Source organism: Anomaloglossus baeobatrachus, chromosome 2 (genome assembly GCF_048569485.1).
Source record: "Anomaloglossus baeobatrachus isolate aAnoBae1 chromosome 2, aAnoBae1.hap1, whole genome shotgun sequence".
NCBI lineage: Eukaryota > Metazoa > Chordata > Amphibia > Anura > Aromobatidae > Anomaloglossus > Anomaloglossus baeobatrachus.
The window spans coordinates 559,572,169-559,596,637 of record NC_134354.1 but is presented as its reverse complement, the minus strand read 5'-3'; the positions used below and the strand labels follow the sequence as shown (position 1 = coordinate 559,596,637).

Below are 24,469 nucleotides of genomic sequence, written 5' to 3'. Positions count from 1 at the left end.
GGCCATTGAGTCCTGGCTCCTAGCGTCGTCGGGTTTATCTCAGGATGTCATTGCCACTATGAGACAGGCCAGGAAACCAACGTCCGCCAAGATCTATTACAGGTCGTGGCGGATCTTCTTGTCCTGGTGCTCTGATAAGGGTTTTACTCCCTGGCCTTTTGCCTTACCTATTTTTCTTTCATTCCTTCAATCCGGAATGGACAAGGGTTTGTCACTCAGCTCTCTCAAGGGACAAGTATCGGCGCTCTCAGTATTTTTTCAAAAGCGCCTGGCAAGGCTTCCGCAGGTCCGCACGTTCCCGCAGGGAGTTTGCCACATAGTTCCACCCTACAAGCGTCCGCTGGAACCCTGGGACCTTAACAGGGTGTTAATGGCTCTTCAAAAACCACCTTTCGAGCCGCTGAGGGATGTCTCTTTATCACGTCTTTCGCAGAAGGTGGCATTTCTTGTGGCAATTACCTCACTCCGAAGAGTGTCGGAGCTTGCAGCGCTGTCATGCAAATCCCCTTTCCTGGTTTTTCACCAGGATCAGGTGGTTCTGCGTCCTGTCCCGGAGTTTCTCCCTAAGGTGGTATCTCCTTTTCATCTCAATCAGGATATCTCCTTACCGTCATTTCTTTGTCGCTCTATTGGGAGACCCAGACAATTGGGTGTATAGCTACTGCCTCCGGAGGCCACACAAAGTATTACACTTAAAAGTGTAAGGCCCCTCCCCTTCTGCCTATACACCCCTCGTGGGATCACGAGCTCCTCAGTTTTCATGCTTTGTGCGAAGGAGGCACACATACATGCATAGCTCCACTGTTTAGTCAGTAGCAGCTGCTGACTATGTCGGTTGGAAGAAAAGAGAGCCCATACTAGGGCCCCCAGCATGCTCCCTTCTCACCCCACTTTTTGTCGGCGGTGTTTGTTAAGGTTGAGGTACCCATTGCGGGTACGGAGGCTGGAGCCCACATGCTGCTTTCCTTCCCCATCCCCTTAGGGCTCTGGGTGAAGTGGGATCCTATCGGTCTCCAGGCACTGAGGCCGTGCTCCATCCACAGCCAATGGGAATCTGCTGGACATGGAGCGGAGTATCTTCAGGGACATGGCCCTGCTACGTTGAGGTACTCTGTGTCCCCGTGGGGACCGCGCACAGACACACGGCAGCACTGCTGGGTGTGTTAGTGCGCCAGGGACGGCGGCGCTGCCCGCACTGGTGCCATCGCACACTACAGCGTAGCTGGGTGTGTTAGAGTATTGGGGGACTACCGCGCTAACCGCCACTGCCATTTTTATCTCAGGCGCGGCTGGGACTTGTGGTGCGCCGGGGACTTCCGCGCCGACCAGGGCTTATATGCCGGCCGCGCTTATCACTCTAGTCCCCGGCTTGTGCGGCCTAGTCTCACTTCGTTACCGCCCACAGGCCTGCCAGTCAGGGTAAGGGCGTGACGCTGCACAGCACGGCAGCGCTGAGAGCTGGAGTATGCTTTGCATACTCCACCCCTCTCACTGTGTACACTGTGAAACCGGATTCCCACACTTTCTAGGGCACGCCCACGGCCTCCTCCTCTACACAGGACGCCGGCAGCCATTCATGTCAGTTTTTTCTGTGGCTGAGAAAAGAGACAAGTTTGGGAAGACCCTGGCAGGGATTCTGATGGTCACACAACCGCTGTGAGCGGGCGGTAAGCAGCACCAGTGGTGCTAACCCCACTAGTGCCGAAGTGCACATATAGATATATGCTTGTACGCTATACATTGCACTGTTCGGTCGCACTTTTGTATTTTGGCTATATACCCTCCTTGATTGTTCGGGGGAGATAACAGCATATCGTCTGGGTAAAACAAGGGTGCAGAAGCACATGTTTTTCTATGCAGCCTGTACAGCATGTACGGCTATACTGCCGGCAGGTTACACGGACCCCCATTGTATGCAATGCTCGGCCCCTGTGACACGTACTCAGCCGGAGTCTCTGCTAATGGTCCAGGTGATGGGGACGGAGTTTGCAGTATTTACTGACAGACTTTCTGAGCCTATGGCTATGATACTAGAAGCCTTGCAGTCCAGACAAGTCTCTTAGACCACGGGCACTGTTGATTCATTGCCCCCTGGTCCCCTCCCCCCCCCCCCCCCACTTGGTGCAACAAGGTGCTCCGGGAGTGTCTCATGGATCCCAAAGTGAGGGGTCTGACTCGGACCGCAGTCCCAGACCCACTAAGCGACCTCGCTGGGAGCATCCCTCGACATCACCGCATGATTCAGGGTCTCAGCATGGGGACTCTCTCTATGATGAGACGGAGGTATCTGATCAGGATTCTGATCCTGAGAACGTTCTCTACCTGGATACACCTGATTGTGACACCGTAGTGAACGATCTTACGGCGTCCATCAATCAAATGTTGGTTTTTTCTCCCTCAGCTCCTACGCCTGAGGAGTCAGCTTCTCAGCAGGAGAAGTTCCGTTTCAGGTTCCCCAAGCGTACATTGAGTACGTTTTCTGGATCACTCTGACTTCAGGGAAGCAGTCCAGAACCACCAGGCTTGTCCAGATATCCTTTTTCCAAGCACCTTAAGGATACACGTTATCCCTTCCCTTTTGACGTTGTCAAGGGCTGGGTTCAGTGTTCCAATGTGGACCCTCCTATCTCCAGCGGCTTAATCCTTAGTTGCAGTGGAAGATATGGTTTCACTCAAAGATGCCGCTGACAGACAGATGGAGCTCTGGTTGACATCCATCTATGAAGCTATTGGCGCGTCTTTTGCTCCAGCTTTCGCAGCAGTCTGAGCGCTCCAAGCGGTCTCAGCGGCTCAAGCGCAAATTGAGGCAGTCACACGTACGTCTGCGCCGCAGACTGCGTCTTTACCTTCTCCAACGTCAGCGTTTGCGTCATACGCCATTAATGCTGTCCTGGACTCGGCGAGCCGGAAGGCACTTGCGTCCGACAATTCAGTGGTAATACGCAGAGCCTTGGGGTTGCGGGAATGGAAGACAGATTCTGCTTCCAAAAAAGTGCTTCACCAGTTTGCCAATCTGCGGCGACCGCTGGTTTAGTGAGCGTCTGGATGAAATCATCAAACAATCCAAGGGAAAGGATACATCCTTTCCTCAGGCTAAACCGAACAGACCCCAACAGAGGAGGGGACAGTCGAGGTTTCGGTCCTTGCGGGGCGTGGGCAGGTTCAATTCTCCTCGTCCAAAAGGCCTCAGAAAGATCAGACGTATTCCGATTCATGGCGGCCTAAATCACGTCCTAAAAAGACCGCCGGAGGTAAAAACCGCCACCAAGGCGGCTTCCTCATGACTTTCGGTCTCCTCACACCGCATCCTCGGTCGGTGGCAGGCTCTCCCGCTGTTGCGACACCTGGCTGCCACAGGTAAAAGACCGTTGGGTGAGAGACATTCCGTCTCACGGTTACAGGATAGAGTTCTACTCTCGTCCTCCGACTCGATTCTTCAGAACATCTCCGTCCCCCGAGCGAGCCGAGGCTCTCAGGCAGGCGGTGTGCACTCTGCAGGCAGAAGGAGTGGTGGTCCCGGTTCCTTTTCAGCAACAGGGGCACGGTGTTTACTCCAATGTGTTTGTGGTTCCAAAATATGACGGGTTTTTCCGTCCGGGCAACAGACACGTAAAAACCAGGCGGTTTCGGATGGAATCCCTCCGCTCCGTCATCGCCTCAATGTCTCAAGGAGATTTCCTAGCATCAATAGACATCAAGGATGCTTATCTCCACGTGCCGATTGCTCCAGAGCACCAGCGTTTTCTACGCTTCGTTATAGGAGGCGAACACCTTCAGTTCGTAGCTCTCCCTTTCGGGCTGGCGACAGCCCCACGGGTCTTCACCAAGGTCATGGCAGCAGTAGTAGCAGTCCTGCACTCGCAAGGTCTCTCTGTGATCCCGTATTTGGACGATCTACTTGTCAAGGCACCCTCTCAAGAGGCATGCCAACACAGCCTGAACGTTGCGCTGGAGACTCTCCAGAGTTTCGGGTGGATCATTAACTTTTCAAAGTCAAATCTATCCCCGACCCAATAGCTAACATATCTTGGCATGGAGTTTCATACTCTCTCACCGATAGTGAAGCTTCCGCTGGACAAACAGCGTTCTCTACAGACAGGGGGGTGATCTCTCCTTCAAGGCCAGTTGCACCCCTTGAGACGCCTCATGCACTTCCTAGGGAAGATGGTAGCAGCAATGGAGGCAGTCCCTTTCGCGCAGTTTCATCTGCGTCCACTACAATGGGACATTCTTCGCCAATGGGACGGGAAGTCGACGTCCCTCGACAGAGACGTCTCCCTCTCTCAGGTGGCCAAGGAATCTCTTCGGTGGTGGCTTCTTCCCACCTCATTGTCAAAAGGAAAGTCGTTCCTACCCCCATCCTGGGCGGTAGTCACGACAGACGCGAGTCTATCGGGGTGGGGAGCAGTGTTTCTCCACCACAGGGCTCAAGGTACGTGGACTCAGGAAGAGTCCACCCTTCAGATCAATGTTCTGGAAATCAGAGCAGTGTATCTTGCCCTACAAGCCTTCCAGCAGTGGCTGGAAGGCAAGCAGATCCGAATTCAGTCGGACAACTCCACAGCGGTGGCATACATCAACCACCAAGGAGGAACACGCAGTCGGCAAGCCTTCCAGGAAGTCCGGCGGATTCTGACGTGGGTGGAAGACACGGCTTCCACCATATCCGCAGTTCACAGCCCAGGCGTGGAAAACTGGGAAGCAGACTTCCTCAGTCGCCAGGGCATGGACGCAGGGGAATGGCCCTTCACCCGGACGTGTTTCAGGAGATCTGTCGCCGCTGGGGGATGCCGGACGTCGACCTGATGGCGTCACGGCACAACAACAAGGTCCCGGTTTTCGTGGCACGGTCTCACGATCACCGAGCTCTGGCGGCAGACGCCTTAGTTCAAGATTGGTCGCAGTTCCGGCTACCTTATGTGTTCCCACCTCTGGCATTGTTGCCCAGAGTGCTCCGCAAAATCGGGTCCGACTGCCGCCGCACCATTTTCGTCGTGGTACACGGATCTGTGGCACCTCACGGTAAGCCAACCGTGGGCACTACCAGACCGACCAGACTTGCTGTCTCAAGGGCCGTTTTTCCATCTGAATTCTGCGGCCCTGAACCTGACTGTGTGGCCATTGAGTCCTGGATCCTAGTGTCTTCAGGATTATCTCAAGAAGTTATTGCCACCATGAGACAGGCTAGAAAACCAACGTCCGCCAAGATCTACCACAGGACGTGGAAGATATTCTTAGCTTGGTGCTCTGCTCAGGGAGTTTCTCCCTGGCCATTTGCATTGCCTACTTTTCTTTCCTTCCTGCAATCCGGTTTGGAAAAAGGTTTGTCGCTCAGCTCCCTTAAAGGACAAGTCTCAGCGCTATCTGTCTTTTTTCAGAAACGACTAGCGCGACTTCCTCAGGTACGCACGTTCCTGCAAGGGGTTTGTCATATCGTCCCTCCTTACAAGCGGCCGTTAGAGACCTGGGATCTGAACAGGGTTCTAATTGCTCTGCAGAAGCCGCCTTTCGAGCCTATGAGGGATGTTTCCCTTTCTCGTTTTTCACAGAAAGTGGCCTTTCTAGTAGCGGTCACGTCTCTTCGGAGAGTGTCCGAGCTAGCAGCGCTGTCATGCAAATCTCCCTTCCTGGCGTTTCACCAGGACACGGTGGTTCTGCGTCCGATTCCGGAGTTTCTCCCTAAGGTGGTATCCCCCTTTCATCTCAATTTGTGTCCTCATCCAGTTCATCAATTTGAAAAGGGTTTGCATTTATTGGATCTGGTGAGAGCACTCAGGATCTACTTTTCCCGCACGGCGCCCCTGCGCCGCTCGGATGCATTCTTTGTCCTTGTCGCTGGTCAGCGTAAAGGGTCGCAAGCTTCCAAATCCACCCTGGTTCGGTGGATCAAGGAACCAATTCTTGAAACCTACCGTTCTGCTGGGCTTCCGGTCCCCTCAGGGCTGAAGGCCCATTCTACCAGAGCCGTGGGTGCGTCCTGGGCATTACGGCACCAGGCTACGGCTCAGCAAGTGTGCCAGGCCGCTACCTGGTCGAGTCTGCACACTTTTACCAAGCATTATCAGGTGCATACCTATGCTTCGGCGGATGCCAGCATAGGCAGATGAGTCCTTCAGGCGGCGGTTGCCCACCTGTAGGAAGGGGCCGTTTTACGGCTCTATTACGAGGTATTATTTTACCCACCCAGGGATTGCTTTTGGACATCCCAATTGTCTGGGTCTCCCAATAGAGCGACAAAGAAGGGAATTTTGTTTACTTACCGTAAATTCCTTTTCTTCTAGCTCTAATTGGGAGACCCAGCACCCGCCCCTGTTTTTTTGTATACACATGTTGTTCATGTTGAATGGTTGCAGTTCTCCGATATTTCTTCGGATTGAATTTGCTTAAACCAGTTTATTGGCTTTCCTCCTTCTTGCTTTTGCACTAAAACTGAGGAGCTCGTGATCCCACGAGGGGTGTATAGGCAGAAGGGGAGGGGCCTTACACTTTTAAGTGTAATACTTTGTGTGGCCTCCGGAGGCAGTAGCTATACACCCAATTGTCTGGGTCTCCCAATTAGAGCTAGAAGAAAAGGAATTTACGGTAAGTAAACAAAATTCCCTTCTTTGCCCTCATCCAGTTCACCAGTGTGAAAAGGATTTGCATTCATTAGATCTAGTGAGAGCACTCCGGCTCTACGTGTCTCGCACGGCACCCCTGCGCCGTTAAGATGCGCTCTTTGTCCTGGTCGCTGGCCAGCGTAAGAGTTCGCAGGCTTCCAAGCCAACTTTGGCTCGGTGGATCAAGGAACCGATTCTTGAAGCCTACCGTTCTTCGGGGCTTCCTCTTCCTTCGGGCCTGAAAGCCCATTCTACCAGAGCCGTGGGTGCGTCCTGGGCATTGCGACACCGGGCTACGGCTCAGCAGGTGTCAGGCAGCTACCTGGTCTAGTCTGCACACCTTCACAAAACACTATCAAGTGCATACCTATACTTCGGCAGATGCCAGTCTAGGTAGGCGAGTCCTTCAGGCGGCGGTTGCCCACCTGTAGGAAGGGGTCGTTTTCGGCTCTTTTATTGAGGTATTCTTTTACCCACCCAGGGACTGCTTTTGGACGTCCCAATTGTCTGGGTCTCCCAATGGAGCGACAAAGAAGAAGGGAATTTTGTTTACTTACCGTAAATTCCTTTTCTTCTAGCTCCTATTGGGAGACCCAGCACCCGCCCCTGTTCCCTTCGGGCTGGTTGTTCTTTTGTGTACACATGTTGTTCATGTTGAATTGTTCTTTTGGTTATGGTTTCAGTTCTCCGAACATCCTTCGGATTGAATTTACCTTAGACCAATTTATAAGTTTCCTCCTTCCTGCTTTTGCACCAAAACTGAGGAGCCCGTGATGCACGGGAGGGTGTATAGGCAGAGGGGAGGGGTTACACTTTTCAGTGTAATACTTTGTGTGGCCTCCGGAGGCAGAAGCTATACACCCCAATTGTCTGGGTCTCCCAATAGGAGCTAGAAGAAAAGGAATTTACGGTAAGTAAACAAAATTCCCTTTTGTTTTTGTGCACTTTAGAGATGTTACTTTAAAAAAATACGGTATCTGTATAATTTATAATATTTCAAAGCCTGTGCATTATGCATAGAAAGTGAGTTATAGGTTGAATTCATAAGTCCTTGGATGGACTGCGTGTCATGAACAGACCATGTGTTTCTAGATCCGAAAGTCCATTGTTTGGGCTTCTTGTTGCCATACTAACCACTAACACACCATGATCACACCGTGGGATGCCATTGGGCTGACACAGGGACTGATTACCCTCTGTCTTAAGTCCTCATTTTCTACTGTCAATACAGACAGTGGCATTTGAGGGGTGCTGGGATCGGAGCTAGATCTGGTTCCAGCATATGCAGCAGGAGCATTGCTATGTAGACCAGCTAGCTCCTACTGCGGATGTCACCACCACATCTCCTGCGCTTGTGTCCTCCATGGAACGTACCTCTGCATCAATTTGCAGAAAGGGGTTAGCGTAATAAGACTGTTTTTAATTAGTTAACTATTGACTTAGACTCGTGCAGACGACCTCTCTGAGTGCCCTCCGATGTTTCCCACGCACTCATTACCTTGCATGATAAATACAATTTTGGGATTGAACGCTAACTTGGACATGCTGGGAATTTTTTAATTTTTTTTCTTTATCGTTCCTTATGGGAGACCCAAACCATGGGTGTATAGCTTCTGCCTCCGGAGGACACACAAAGTACTACACTCAAACGTGTAGCTCCTCCCTCCGGGCTATATACACCCCCTGGATGACAATCTACCCAGTTCAATGCTTTGTGTTTCAGGAGGATCACACACTTGCATTCTCTGATATTTTTTTATTTTAATTTTAAAGATTTGGAAGAAAAGCGGGTCCAGTCTGGACTCCCGGCATGTCCCTTCACACCCCACTCTGTCGGGTGCTGTTAAGGTTGACTTTATAAGGCTGGAGCCTTCACATGCCGCGCTCCTTCACATCCTCTGTCGAGGCTCTGTTTGAAGTGGGAGCCTCCACGGTCCTCTCTGCTTGCAGAAGGCCGGTCTCCATCCGCAGCCCTGTCTGGTCCCTGCTGGAAGGAGCGTTAACCCCCACTCAGGGACATGGCCCTGCGTCTAAAAAGCTAAGTATTGAGACGTTTTTTCAGGGGTCCCGGGTACTTTTATTGGGGGGACAGTATGTGTTTTAGTGTTACTGTAAATTCCATCCCGGTTCTGGGGGTTTCCCCTGAGAACCGCGCCGAAGGTGCCTGCTCGTCGGCCGCATTTTAAAATCTAGGCCCCGGCTTCAGTTTGGGCCTAGTTTCGGTTTCGGCTTCTCTGCATGTTTTGCATACAGCGCCGCCCACCGCCCGACCAGCAGAGGGGAGGGCACTCCTCTCTGGGGAGATGTTCCCTCCCCTGTAACTCTCCCTGTATCTCTCTGCCCTCCGTTTTTCCCGCTCTTGGGCTTATACACGCCCCCCCTCCTTCTCCCAGCGCCATTTTCTCAGCGTTCTTCCACTGGAAGGCGCTGGATGCTGCAGCTGCATACTGTTAGGAAGGCTGACGCTTCACAGGGTCTTTGAGCGGTGGAATCCGGAGGGCACACAGAGAGCGGGCTGGTAAGCCACAACCTTCGGTTGTGGACTTTTATTACACTCTCAGGGCATTCTACAGGAGTGTATTCTTGCTGCAGAGCTTCCACCTCAGCAGCATGTCTGTCACCCGAAGCAAGGCTGCAAACATGTACGCTATATGCACTGCATGTAAGCTCATTCTGCCAGAGCCAAGCACATACCCACATTGTGATGCCTGTGCTAACATGTTTGTGTCTCAGCCTGGAGCTTCCTCAGGGGTCCCTCCGGCTGCTCCGGCCCCGGTGGCTGAACCCCCGGCTTGGGTAGCTTCCTTTTCACAAGCTATTTCCCAGTCTTTTGCCGACTCCATGGGGCAGCTGTCCCGGACACTGCTGTCCATGCATCAGCCCCCTTCTCAGGGTGCCTCTGCGGCTCCGAGCTCTGCAGAGCCCTCAGAGCATGTCCTAGGACCCCGTCCCCCTAAACGGAGACGCAGGGAACCTTCTCCTTCCTCGTCCCACGGCTCTGATTCACAAGCCGAGGTGCAGGGCGAGGAGGATTCGTTTACTGTGGGCTCAGACGCTACCTCTATGTACCCCATTGACTTGTCTGAGGGTGATGCGGATGTTAGTGACTTGATTGCGTCCATTAACTCCGTACTGAACCTCAACCCACAAGAGTCAGAGGAACAACCCTCTCTGGTAGAGGTACACCAGTTTACCTCTCCTAAGAAACCTAGGAGTATGTTTTTTAACCACTCCAGCTTTCACACCACTGTTAACAAGCCCAGGGCCTGTCCTGACAAACGTTTTCCGAAGCGTAGTTCAGATGACCGTTTTCCTTTTCCACCAGAGGTGGTTAAGGACTGGGCCCAGTCCCCAAAGGTAGACCCTCCGGTGTCCAGAATCTCAGCCCGCACAGTCGTAGCTGTGGCTGATGGCACTCCTCTTAAGGATCCCACTGACCGCCAGGTTGACCTTCTGGCCAAGTCTGTATATGAGGCGGCAGGAGCCTCGTTCTCCCCGTCTTTTGCGGCAGTGTGGGCTCTTAAGGCAGTCTCTGCCTCTCTGGCGGAGATTCATTCCCTCTCCAGGGACTCTATTCCTGAGACGGATGCCTTAACTTCTCAAGCTTCGGCTTTTGCATCCTACGCCATGTCTGCCATCCTGGAGGCTTCTCACCGCACGGCGGTGGCCTCCGCTAACTCCCTCGCGATCCGCAGGATCTTGTGGCTTCGAGAGTGGAAAGCAGACGCTTCCTCTAAGAAGTAACCTTGCGAGTCTCCCTTTTGCTGGGTCCCGGCTGTTCGGGGAACAGCTGGATGACATAATTAAGGAAGCTACTGGCGGGAAGAGTACTTCCTTGCCACAAACTAAAGCCAAGAAACCTGTCCAGGGCAGGAACCAATCGAGGTTTCGTTCCTTTCGTTCCTCTAACTGGTCATCCTCTAAGCCCTCGGCCTCGTCCACTACCGCAGCCAAGGATCGTAAATCCAACTGGCGCGCAAAGCCGCGTCCTCAAAAGACCGGAGGAGCCGCTGCCACTAAGGCAGCCTCCTCGTGACTATCTGGCCGCGCCAGCAACGTCCTTGGTCGGTGGCAGGCTCTCCCACTTTGGCGACGTGTGGTTGCAACACGTCTCCGATCAGTGGGTGCGGGATATCATCTCCCACGGCTACAGGATAGAATTTTCTTCCAGCCCGCCAAACAGATTTTTTCTGTCCACCCCCCCCTGCTCCAAAGCCGCCGCCTTCTTGGCATCCATCGACATCAGAGATGCCTATCTGCATGTGCCTATTGCGGTTTCACACCAGCGTTGGCTACACTTTGCGATCGGAGAGGAACATTTCCAATTCGTGGCTCTCCCCTTCGGCTTAGCCACGGCCCCTCGAGTATTCACCAAGGTCATGGCAGCAGTGGTTGCGGTCCTGCACCTCCAGGGGTTGGCAGTGATTCCTTACCTGGACGACCTTCTAGTCAAGGCCTCATCCAGTGCAGACTGCCAGCGGAGTGTCTCTCTCACTCTCGCCACGCTAGTTCAGTTCGGGTGGCTTGTCAACCTGCCCAAGTCCACTCTGACCCCGACCCAGGTGCTTTTGTACCTAGGGATGCAATTCGAGACTCTGCCGGCACTTGTCAAGTTGCCCTTAGTCAAACAGCAGTCCCTTCGTCTGGCGGTGCGCTCTCTGCTGAGGCACCGCCGTCATTCCATCAGACACCTCATGCAGGTGCTGGGTCAGATGGTGGCGTCCATGGAAGCGGTCCCCTTTGCTCAGTTCCATCTGCGTCCCCTGCAGCTGGACATTCTCCGCTGTTGGGACAAGCGGATCTCTTCCTTGCACAGGCAGGTGGCTCTGTCGTCACAGACCAGGAGCTCCCTTCAGTGGTGGCTTCGGCCCCTCTCTCTGTCTCAGGGACGCTCCTTCCTGACTCCGTCCTGGGTGATCCTCACCACGGATGCCAGCCTCTCCGGTTGGGGAGCAGTATTTCTCCATCACCGAGCACTTGGACTCTGATCGAGAGGGCTGATTCGGACGATGTGCTGGAGATCAGAGCTGGGTTTCTAGCTCTCCTAGCCTTTCACCACCTGTTGGCGGGCAGGCACATTCGAGTTCAGTCGGACAACGCGACAGCGGTTGCCTACATCAATCACCAGGGCGGGACTCACAGCCGTCTGGCGATGTTGGAGGTTCAACGAATCCTCCAGTGGACGGAGGACTCGAAGTCCACCATATCTGCAGTCCACATCCCAGGCGTGGAAAACTGGGAGGCCGATTACCTCAGCCGTCAAACCGTGGACAGCGGCGAGTGGGCCCTGCATCCATCAGTGTTCAGATCAATCTGCCGCAAGTGGGGCACTCCGGAAGTGGATCTAATGGCATCCCGGCACAACAACAAGGTTCCGGTTTACGTGGCTCGCTCCCACGATCCTCAAGCCTTCGCAGCAGACGCACTGGTTCAAGATTGGTCTCAGTTCCGTCTGGCCTATGTGTTTCCCCCTCTAGCGCTCTTGCCCAGGGTTCTGCGCAAGATCAGAATGGAGGGCCGTCGAGTCATACTCATTGCTCCGGACTGGCCCAGGCGAGCTTGGTACCCAGACCTGCTCCGTCTGTCCGTAGAGGTGCCGTGGCATCTCCCGGACCGCCCAGACCTTCTCTCTCAAGGTCCGTTCTTCCGCCAGAATTCTGCGGCTCTCAGATTGACGGCGTGGCTCTTGAGTCCTGGATCCTGACGGCTTCAGGCATTCCCTCTGAGGTCATCTCCACCATGACTCAGGCTCGGAAGTCTTCCTCGGCCAAGATTTACCACAGGACTTGGAGGATTTTCCTGTCCTGGTGTCGCTCTTCCGACCATGCTCCTTGGCCGTTCTCCTTGCCGACCATCCTGTCTTTTCTACAGTCCGGTCTACAGCTAGGACTGTCCCTCAATTCCCTCAAGGGACAGGTGTCGGCTCTGTCGGTATTGTTCCAGCGGCGTATCGCCCGACTGGCTCAGGTGCGCACCTTCATGCAGGGCGCATCTCACATCATTCCTCCTTACCGGCGGCCCTTGGATCCCTGGGACCTTAATCTGGTCCTCACGGCCTTACAGAAACCCCCCTTTGAGCCTCTCAGGGAGGTTCCCTTGTTTAGACTTTCACAGAAAGTTATTTTTCTAGTAGCCATAACTTCTCTCAGGAGAGTTTCTGATTTGGCTGCGCTCTCTTCGGAATCCCCCTTTTTGGTGTTTCACCAAGACAAGGTGGTTCTTCGTCCGTCTCCGGACTTTCTCCCTAAGGTGGTGTCTCCTTTCCACCTTAACCAGGACATTTCATTGCCTTCTCTTTGTCCGGGCCCTGTGCATCGCTTTGAAAAGGCGTTGCATACCTTGGATTTGGTGTGGGCGCTCCGAATCTATGTGTCACGCACCGCCGTTTTTAGGCGGTGCACCTCACTTTTTGTGCTAACCACTGGTCAGCGCAAGGGTCTCGCTGCTTCTAAACCGACCCTAGCTCGTTGGATCAGGTCGGCTATCACCGATGCCTACCAGTGTTCTCAGGTGCCTCCCCCGCCAGGGATTAAGGCGCACTCGACCAGAGCTGTCGGTGCCTCCTGGGCTTTCAGGCACCAGGCTACGGCTCAGCAGGTTTGTCAGGCTGCCACGTGGTCCAGTCTGCACACTTTTTCGAAGCACTACCAAGTGCATGCTCATGCTTCGGCAGATGCGAGCTTGGGCAGACGCATTCTTCAGGCGGCTGTTGCCCATTTGTGAAGTTAGGTTTTGCCTACTTCTCAGTTTGGTTTATTCCCACCCATGGACTGCTTTGGAACGTCCCATGGTTTGGGTCTCCCATAAGGAACGATAAAGAAAAAGAGAATTTTGTTTACTTACCGTAAATTCTTTTTCTTATAGTTCCGACATGGGAGACCCAGCACCCTCCCTGTTGCCTGTTGGCAGTTTTTTTGTTCCGTGTGTTTCACCGGCTGTTGTTAGTAGTCAGAGTTCCGGTTATTCCGAGTTTTACTCTATCTCTACTTATGGGTGGATGTCCTCCTTCAGCTTTTGCACTGAACTGGGTAGATTGTCATCCAGGGGGTGTATATAGCCCGGAGGGAGGAGCTACACGTTTGAGTGTAGTACTTTGTGTGTCCTCCGGAGGCAGAAGCTATACACCCATGGTTTGGGTCTCCCATGTCGGAACTATAAGAAAAAGAATTTACGGTAAGTAAACAAAATTCTCTTTTTTTTTCTCTCTCTCTGTCGGGCAGACTGATGGGAAACAAAAAATCAAACACGTACATGATCTTATAGACTAAAATTGGTCCGTGTTTGATACAATGTTTTGTAGGCTCACACTCAGACCTAAAGTACAGTCGTATGAACCTAGTCTTGTCAGGAAAAAAGTATACAAACACTTTCAAGTCTAAAGCAGGCTTTACACTCTGCGGTCTAGCTAGCGAGATCACAAGTATTTGAACACGCCCCTATCACGTGACAAAGGGACGTCATCCCTGGAAGCAGCCCATACAGTCTAGCATCTACACTGAGCACAGTGTGACCGCTGGAGAGGTTTGCGCGCTCACGAGATTATGGGCGGGTACTTGCTGATAACAGTCACAGTCCCGCCCATAATCACTTGTCTGCGCACACGTCACCAGCGGTCACACTGCTCAGTCCCGTGAGACTGGCACTGGGCATGCGCGGGGATGGCTGGAGCAGTGGGCGGCGTCCAAAAGTATGGAAATCAGCGATGGGGGCGGCATACAGGACCAGGGGGCAGAATAACGGCCATCAGGCTGCCCGCCCCCGTGTCACATTTATAGAATCCGAAGCCAAAAAGGTACCTCTTTATAAACTTTTTTTTTGGTCAGAAAGGGGGCACAATAATAACAGGGACCTTTCTAGAATGCAGCCCAGGAGCTGCAGAGGGGGAATCTGTTAGGTTTTAGGGGAAATTTCTGCTGACAGGTTCCCTTTAAGTGCGTACCCCTAAAGTTCAAGACAGTAATGACCAAGGTGATGTATCCTGATATTGTCTTAACTCTAGAGCTGCACATGTACAGTACCTTGTAAAAGTATTCATACCACCTGACCTTTTACACAATTTTTTGTTTTCTACGTTGCACCTACAAACTTAAATGTTTTGTTTTTTTTATTGGGATTTTATGTAATCCACCAACACAAAGTAGCAATTATGATACACTGTCTTCTAAATATTTTACAAATATATAAATCTGAATATTGTAATGTGCATTTGTCTTAAGCTCTCTAACTTGAAGCCTCAAAATAAAATCCCGACTGACAAATAGCCTTCATAAGTCACCTAATTAGTAAACTGAGTCCACCAGTGTAGTGAATACAAATGCTCGTCACAATTTTCAGATTTATATAATTAAAATATTTTAGAAATACATGTATAATTTAGTTTACACTTCACAAATACTTGCTACTTTGTGTTTGTATAGCATGTAAAATCCTAATAAAATACATTTACATTTGGGGGTGTAATGTGAAAACATTTTTTTAAAAAGCTCATGGAGTGTGAATACTTTTTCAGAGGCACTGTTGCATAATGTCCTATAATTATTTGACTTTTAAATGAATAACTTGTCCTTTATCCTTTTCCCCTATAATCAGTACTGACGGATGCCTTGGAGTCAGTATAAGTGCGCCTGGAGGAGCCATCGCATCTGTCCCAAATTGGACCCTGCGTGGCACTCAGCTAATGAATGGAACCTCCATGTCTTCTCCCAATGCTTGTGGAGGCATTGCACTAGTGTTATCAGGTACACTTTGCCCTGCATATGCTAAGATTTCTCTATTAGGCCACTTTCAGGGTTTTACCTCAGGGTTTTACCTCAGCCTAAACCAGGAGTGGGTGATAAATACAAAAGTGGGGACGTGTTTCTATCAGGTTCCTTTCACACTGCGTTTTGCCTTACGATCACAGGTCCCGTTGGGGCATCTGTCAGAACTGACCCTTTCCCCACCCCCCCCACCCCGCAAAGCGTGTTTTGGACGCATGCGCTGACAGGGCCATTGACCGTAATGGAGCACACTGCGTTAGCGTCTGCTCTGTTTTGCACCATTTTTGCACATATACGTTTTCTGCAGACGGACACCTGAATGTAGTCGACTACGTTTGGGTGTCCGCCTGCAGAAAGCGTAAGGCAAAACGCAGTGTGAAAGGACTTTTTCTTCTGTTCCTGGTCTTGGCTTACAAATGCTGAGGTAAAATACTGGCCAAATAGTGCACGTGTGAATGTGGCCTTTGCCTGCACTCCTGTAAGTGTGTATGTTGGGCCATTGCATAATCTGTTTATGCTGACCTGAACGTTCTCCTTATTTTTTGTTTTTAATAAGGTTTATTTTTTTCTTATATTTAGGCCTAAAAGCAAATGGAGTCCCATACACTGTGCACTCAGTTAGAAGAGCTCTGGAAAACACTGCCCTGAAGGCAGAGAACATTGAAGTCTTTGCACAAGGGCATGGTATTATTCAGGTATGTGAATATTTCTGGCTGTGGGCACACATTTACATCAGTGGGGAGAGTGTACCTAGAGGGATTGTCCACTTTTTGAGGACTATTTTCTTTCTGTCGCTTCATTGGGGGACACAAGATACTATGGGGTGTATGCCTGTCTTCCGATGAGCTGTGTCTGAAAGAAAAAGGGTAAAGATTAATAAAACACAACAATACAAACCTGAGGGGCTGAGAGCAGCCCCTCCAGTGTCCAACCTCCTCGGACACTAAGCAGAAGCTGATCACCTCAGCTCCGGTCACTCTGTGTATACTACTGGGGAGGAGACTCCTAGAGCCAGCAGCATACATCCCCATGACATCCTGTATCCCCCCCCCCCCACCCAATGAAGGCTCCAACAAAAAGAATTTACAGTGAGTACCCAAAATCTTCTTTTCTTTGATTTTGTTTTTCAAATACAAAGTCAGTGAGCTCAGTCTCACTGAATGATTAGTTAACAACTTGTTTTTTTTTTTTTTTTGTTTTTTTTTTTAAATACTACAAACCACATCAAAGTTGAATGTGCAGTAATATGGAGAGCTTGTAAATGCAAAAACTGTAATTAATCCCAATTGCAAAAAAAAGCTTAAAAAACGTACCGTATTTCTTGGATTATAAGACGCACTTTTGCTCACAAACATTTGGGAGGAAAGTGAGATGTGCGTCTTAAAATCTGAATGTAGTTTAACGATGGGTGGTGAAGAGGGGTCAAAGGAGGCAGGGGTAGTGCTATGCAGTGTGCTGCCCACGCTGGTCTCTGCGGCACTGTTCTGTGCATCAGGCGGTGCGGCTCTGCTTTGTGCTGGGCTGGTGACGTTGCTCTGCTCTGCAGGGGCTGCTCCGCTCTTTGCGGGGGCTGCTTTTATATTCGGCGGGCGGTCATTCTGAAGATGTTGAGGTAGGGCTTCAACTAATGGCGCCTAGAGTCAGTGCGTGCGCAGATGGAGCCCTCAGCTCAAGCACTTATCTGCGAATGTGTCAACCCCTTCAGCCATTATTTGAAGCCCTCACCTTTGACTGCCAACATCTCCAGAATGGCCAGTAACTCATTGCCTCCACTGAGCCACCAATGGCCACCACTCACTGAGCCGCGTCACCTGCCCTGTACAGAGCAGAGCCCACAGTGAGTATCTGGGCCCCCCTCTGTACCAATGGCAGCATTACAGTACTCCAGTACCGCACCTGCCTCCTGTGACCACCCACCCCCCGGTTTGCTGCTGGCCCCTCTCCCTGATAAAATACCACTGGATTATAAAACTGACCCCAGTGCGTCTTATAAAAAGAAAAATACGGTATATTAATTTCTAAAAAAAAATAAAATGGCAGAAATGAGGAATAATGGTGTTTCTTTCCAGGTTGACAAAGCTTATGACTACCTCATGCAGAACGATTTACTAACCAGTAAGATAGGGTTCACTATCACCGTGGGAAATGGCCGTGGAATTTACCTCAGGGATCCCGTCCAGGTCGCTGCCCCCTCAGACCATGGTGTTGGCATTGAGCCCGTGTTCCCAGAAAACACAAGTAAGAACTTGGTGACACGGTAGAAGTGTGTCAGGATATAAATGCCGCTCGTCACGATTAATGTCTTTCCACTCACAGATAACTTTGAGAGGATCAGTCTTCAGCTGCACTTGGCCCTCGTCTCCAGCGCCTCCTGGCTCCAGTATCCCAGTCACCTGGAGCTCATGAACCAGTGCAGACACATCAATGTCCGTGTGGACCCTCGGGGGCTACGGGAAGGGGTGCATTACACAGAGGTAAAAATAATGGTCATGCCTTATTTCTTTGTCGCTCCATTGGGAGACCCAGACAATTGGGTGTATAGCTTCTGCCTCCGGAGGCCACACAAAGTATTACACTTTAAAAAGTGTAACCCCTCCCCTCTGCCTATATACCCTCCCGTGCATCACGGGCTCCTCAGTTTTATGCTTTGTGTAGAAGGAGGCACACATCCACTCATGCATCTCCATTTTAGTCAGCAGCAGCTGCTGATTTCATCGGTTGGAAGAAAAGAGGGCCCCCACAGGGCCCTCGGCATGCTCCCTTCTCACCCCACTAAGTCGGCGGTGCTGTTAAGGTTGAGGTACCCATTGCGGGTACAGAGGCTGGAGCCACATGCCGTTTTCCTTCACCATCCCTTAGAGGCTCTGGGTGAAGTGGGATCCTAACCGGTCATCCATTCACTGGGACCGGGCTCCCTCCGCAGCCCCTGTGGGAATCTGCCGGACAGGAGTCTATTGTATCCTCAGGGACAGGGCCCTGCATCTAAAGGTACTCTGTGTCCCCATGGGGACGGTGCATGGAGCGCTTGTTTCACAGACGCTGCAGCAGCTGCTGGTTTGTGAAGACCGGGACTTCCGCGCCGACCGCGCCTGTTTGTCGGCCGCGGTATTAAATCTAGTCCCCGGCTTCATTGCGGCCTAGTACCATAACTCCCGCCCCCGGGCCTGCCAGTCAGGGGTAAGGGCGGGACGGTCGACCTGACGTCGGCAGTGAGGGCTGGAGCATACTTTAGGTGTCCTCCCCCCTCACTGATCCCTGTAGGGCCCCAGATTCCCGCACTTTAATAGTCGCCGCCCACGGCTCCCTCCTCCCCTGAGAGCTCCGGCAGCCATTTTTATACAACATTCTGCCGGTGGAGGATTCTCAGGAACGAGCTCTGGGAGACCTAAGGCAGGGAATCTGGTGGACACAATATACCCTCAGTGATCACTCTCCTAGGAGACAACAGCATGTCGTCCACAAGGAGCAAGGGCGCTAAGGCAAAGGGTTTTTTTTGCAACCTGTACCTACCCTCACTGTGAGCAATGCTCGACCCCTGTTGCACTTGCCCAGCCGGAGCCTCGGTCACTAGTGGGCCCCTCGGCTCAGGCAGACCCTCCTGCTTCCCCTGTCCAGGCGGCAGGGACAGAGTTGGCAGTTTTTGCTGAGAAACTCTCTGAGTCGCTTTCACAATCCATGGCTCAGTCTATGGACAAATGGTCTGCCAAGCTACTAGAAGCCTTGCAGTCCAGACCAGTCCTTACACAGGCCCCGGGCACTGTTGGATCATCGCCTCCAGACCCCTCTCTGTCTGCGCCGCAGCGTGCTCCCGGGGTGGCCCCTAGGTCTCACGTGGAGGACTCCTGCACGGACCACAGTCCCAGACCGGCTAAGCGGGCTCGCTGGGAATCTTCCCCGACTTCCTCACACTGCTCGGGGTCTCAGCTTGAGGACTCTGGAGGATGAGGTGGACGTCGCAGCTCAGGGCTCTGACCCTGACATTGCTCTCAATCTTGATACACCTGAAGGGGACGCCATAGTAAATGACCTTATATCGTCCATCAACCAGGTGCTAGATCTCTCTCCCCCAGCTCCACCTATAGAGGAGTCGGCTTCGCAGCAGGAGAAACACCAGTTTAGGTTTCCCAAACGTACACGGAGTGCGTTTTTCGATCACTCCAACTTCAGAGATGCTGCCCAGAAGCACAGAGCTTTTCCGGACAAGCGCTTTACTAAGCGCCTTAATGACACACGTTACCCCTTCCCCTCTGACGTAGTTAAGGGTTGGGCTCAATGTCCCAAGGTGGATCCTCCAGTCTCTAGACTGGCGGCCAGATCTGTAGTATCAGTTGCAGATGGCTCATCGCTCAAGGATGCCACTGACAGGCAGAGCTTTTGGTGAAATCCATCTATGAAGCCACAGGTGCGTCTTTTGCCCCGGCCTTTGCAGCCGTGTGGGCACTCCAAGCTATCTCAGCTTGTTTGTCTGAGATTAATGCGGTGACACGTACCTCTGCTCCGCAAGTTGCGTCTTTGACTTCTCAGGTGTCGGCTTTTTCGTCCTACGCCATGAACACCGTCCTGGACTCTGCTAGCCATGCAGCGGTAGCATCCGCTAATTCGGTGGCAGTCCGCAGAGCCATGTGGCTACGCGAATGGAAGGCAGACTCTGCTTCCAAGAAGTTCTTAACCGGTTTGCCGTTTACTGGCGACCAATTGTTTGGCGAACGATTGGATGAAATTATTAAGGAATCCAAGGGAAAGGACTCATCCTTACCCCAGTCCAAACCGAAGAGACCTCAGCAACGGAAAATACAACCGAGGTTTCGGTCCTTTCGGCCCTCAGCCAAGTCCCAATCCTCCTCGTCCAACAGGCCAGAGAAGGGCCAGAGGAACTCTTTTGCGTGGCGGTCTAAGTCACGCCCCCAAAAAACCGCCGGAGGCACTGCCTCCAAGGCGGCCTCCTCATGACTCTCGGCATCCCCTAGCCGCATCCTCGGTCGGTGGCAGGCTCTCCCGCTTTTGCGACGCCTGGTGGCCACATGTCCAAGACCGATGGGTGAGAGACATTCTGTCTCACGGTTACAGGATAGAGTTCAGCTCTCGTCCCCCAACTCGTTTCTTCAGAACATCTCCGCCCCCCCGAGCGAGCCGATGCACTTTTTCAGGCGGTGAACACTCTGAAGACAGAAGGAGTTGTGATCCCTGTTCCCCTCCAGGAACATGGTCGCGGCTTTTACTCCAACTTGTTTGTGGTGCCAAAGAAGGACGGCTCGTTCCCTCCCGTTCTGGACCTCAAACTGCTCAACAGACATGTGAGCACCAGACGGTTTCGGATGGAATCTCTCCGCTCTGTCATCGCTTCGATGTCACAAGGAGACTTCCTAGCATCGATCGACATCAAGGGTGCTTATCTCAATGTGCCGATCGCACCCGAACATCAACGCTTTTTGCGTTTCGCCATCAGGGGACGAACACCTTCAGTTCGTGGCATTGCCTTTCGGCCTGGCGACAGCCCCACGGGTGTTCACCAAGGTCATGGCATCTGTTGTGGCGGTCCTACACTCTCAGGGCCACTCGGTGATTCCCTACTTGGACGATCTTCTGGTCAGGGCACCCTCTCAGAGGGCATGTCAAAACAGCCTTTCCGTCGCTTTGGCGACTCTCCAGAAGTTCGGGTGGATCATCAACTTCCCAAAATCCAAGTTGACACCGACCCAATCACTGACGTACCTTGGGATGGAGTTTCATACTCAGTCAGCAGTAGTCATGCTACCGCTGGACAAGCAGCTTTCGCTGCAGGCAGGGGTGCAATCTCTTCTTCGGGGTCAGTCGCACCCCTTGAGGCGCCTCATGCACTTCCTGGAGAAGATGGTGGCAGCGATGGAGGCAGTGCCCTTCGCAATTCCATCTGCGGCCACTCCAGTGGGACATTCTCCGCAAATGGGACAGGAGGTCGACTTCACTCGACAGGAACGTCTCTTTCCCTTGCAACCAAGACGTCACTTCAGTGGTGGCTCCTTCCCAACTCTCTATCGCAGGGAAAATCCTTTCTACCCCCCACCTGGGACGCGAGCCTGTCAGGGTGGGGGGCGGTTTTTCTCCACCACAGGGCTCAGGGAACCTTGACTCCGATAGAGTCATCCCTTCAGATCAATATTATGGAGATAAGGGCAGTGTATCTAGCCCTATTGGCCTTTCATCGGTGGCTGGAGGGCAGGCAGATCCGGATCCAGTCGGACAACGCCACTGCCGTCGCATACATCAACCACCAAGGCGGCACTCGCAGTCGTCAAGCCTTCCAGGAAGTCCGACGAATTCTGCAGTGGGTGGAAGCCACAGCTTCCACCATTTCCGCAGTTCACATCCCGGGCGTAGAAAACTGGGAAGCAGATTTTCTCAGCCGACAGGGCATGGACGCGGGGAATGGTCTCTTCACCCGTTTTTCCATCTGAATTCTGTGGCCCTCAACCTGACTGTGTGGCCATTGAGTCCTGGCTCCTAGCGTCCTCAGGGTTATCTCAAGATGTCATTGCCACTATGAGACAGGCCAGGAAACCAACGTCCGCCAAGATCTATCACAGGTCTTGGAGGATCTTCTTATCCTGGTGCTCTGATAGGGGTTTTTCTCCCTGGCCCTTTGCCTTACCCACTTTTCTTTCATTCCTTCAATCCGGAATGGACAAGGGTTTGTCTCTCGGCTCTCTCAAGGGTCAAGTATCGGCGCTATCCGTATTTTTTCAAAAGCGGCTAGCCAGGCTTCCGCAGGTCCGCACGTTCCTGCAGGGAGTTTGCCACATAGTCCCACCTTACAAGCGTCCGCTGGAACCCTGGGATCTTAACAGGGTGCTAACGGCTCTTCAGAAACCACCTTTAGAGCCGCTGCGGGATGTCTCTTTATCACGTCTTTCGCAGAAGGTGGCATTTCTAGTGCCAGTTACATCGCTCCGTAGAGTGTCGCAGCTGGCAGCGCTGTCATGCAAAGCCCCCTTCCTGGTTTTTCACCAGGATAAGGTGGTTCTGCGTCCTGTTCCGGAATTTCTCCCTAAGGTGGTATCCCCGTTTCATCTCAATCAGGATATCTCCTTACCTTCATTTTGCCCTCATCCAGTTCACCAATGTGAAAAGGATTTGCACTCGTTAGATCTGGTGAGAGCTCTCCGGCTGTACATGTCTCGCACGGCGCCCCTGCGCCGTTCAGATGCGCTCTTTGTCCTTGTCGCTGGCCAGCGTAAGGGTTCGCAGGCTTCCAAGTCAACCTTGGCTCGGTGGATCAAGGAACAGATTCTTGTAGCCTACCGTTCTTCGGGGCTTCCGCTTCCTTTGGGGCTGAAAGCCCATTCTACCAGAGCCGTGGGTGCGTCCTGGGCATTGCGGCACCGGGCTACGGCTCATCAGGTGTGTCAGGCAGCTACCTGGTCTAGTCTGCACACTTTCACGAAACACTATCAAGTGCATACCTATGCTTCGGCAGACGCCAGTCTAGGTAGGCGAGTCCTTCAGGCGGCGGTTGCCCACCTGTAAGAGGGGGTCGTTTTCGGCTTTTTTTATCGAGGTATTCTTTTACCCACCCAGGGACTGCTTTTGGACGTCCCAATTGTCTGGGTCTCCCAATGGAGTGACAAAGAAGAAGGGAATTTTGTTTACTTACCGTAAATTCCTTTTCTTCTAGCTCCTATTGGGAGACCCAGCACCCGCCCCTGTTCCCTTCGGGCTGTTTGTTCTTTTGTGTACACATGTTGTTCATGTTGAATGGTTCTTTTGGTTCATGGTTTTCAGTTCTCCGAACATCCTTCGGATTGAATTTACCTTAGACCAATTTATAAGTTTTTCCTCCTTCCTGCTTTTGCACCAAAACTGAGGAGCCCGTGATGCACGGGAGGGTGTATAGGCAGAGGGGAGGGGTTACACTTTTTAAAGTGTAATACTTTGTGTGGCCTCCGGAGGCAGAAGCTATACACCCAATTGTCTGGGTCTCCCAATAGGAGCTAGAAGAAAAGGAATTTACGGTAAGTAAACAAAATTCCCTTCGTTTTCTTTATCGTTCCTTTGGGAGACCCAGACCTTGGGTGTTTAGCTTCTGCCTCCGGAGGACACACAAAGTACTACACCTAAAAGTGTAGCTCCTCCCTCTGAGCTTATACACTCCCTGGTGAGCCAGTCCCAGCCAGTTTATCGCTTTGTATTCAGGAGGCATACATCCACACATGCATTCTCATTGAAGATTGAAGAAATGCGGGTCCACGTCTGGACTCCCGACATGTCCCTTCTCACCCCACTGTGTCGGTGGTGTTGTTAAGGTTGATTTCCAAGGCTGGAGCCTTACATGCCGTGCTCCTTCACCATCCCTCCTGGGCTCTGGATTGAAGTGGGAGCTAGCGCGGTCTCCATGCCTGGCAGGAGGCCGGTCTCCGTCCACAGCCCCTTGAGGGCTCTGCTGGACCGGAGCACTCATCCCCAGGGACCTGGCCCTGCGTCTCAGCAGCTAAGTACCTGAGACGTTCATATGTTGGGGGGTCCCTGTCCTTTATTGTATGGGGAGAGTGTGTTTGCTGTATTTGTTTTTGGAATTTCCGATGGGTTCTCTGGCTTTCGCCCGAGAACTGCGCCGATGGTGCCTGCGCGTCGGCCTCGCTGCTCAAATTTAGGCCCCGGCTTCGCCGGAGGCCTAGTTTCTGTTACCTGCCCTCGCATGTCACTCATGCAGAGGGACAGGCACGGCTCCTCCCGGCGGCTTTCCTGCACAGGGGAGGGACACTCCCCACTGCTTGTGCGTGACTCCTCCCCTGCAGGTCTCTATGGCCCTCCAGATCCCGCTTTCTTACAGGGACGCCCCCCTGTCCCGCCCCCTCTCTTCGCTCCGGCGGCCATTTTCTTGGACAGGGTTCACTCTGCGCTGGGCCATCCTGCACTCTGCATCCCTGCTGAGGTGCTGTGCATTGGGGGTCCGGGCTTCTGGATCTGGAGGGCACACAACACCGCTTCCAGCGGTCTGGTAAGCTACAGCCGGTCTCTGGTTGTGGACCTCTGTATATACTCCCTGGGGTTCATTCTCTTTGTAGAGGCTGTCCCCACTCCAGCAGCATGTCTCACACGAGGAGCAAGGCCCCAAAGCTTTATACTGTATGCGCT

At 52.4% G+C, this 24,469-nt stretch overlaps 1 protein-coding gene across 4 annotated transcripts in view; it reads left to right on the top strand.

The window, feature by feature from the left end:
* Nucleotides 1-24,469, top strand: part of TPP2 (tripeptidyl peptidase 2) — a 252,335-nt gene that overhangs the window by 66,486 nt on the left and 161,380 nt on the right. For all 4 annotated transcript variants that reach the window (XM_075336693.1, XM_075336691.1, XM_075336694.1 and 1 more), the window contains exons 11-14: nucleotides 15,189-15,337; nucleotides 15,938-16,053; nucleotides 17,428-17,596; nucleotides 17,675-17,832. In XM_075336693.1, coding sequence (XP_075192808.1) covers nucleotides 15,189-15,337; nucleotides 15,938-16,053; nucleotides 17,428-17,596; nucleotides 17,675-17,832 — 592 coding nt within the window. The remainder of the gene's footprint in view (nucleotides 1-15,188; nucleotides 15,338-15,937; nucleotides 16,054-17,427; nucleotides 17,597-17,674; nucleotides 17,833-24,469) is intronic.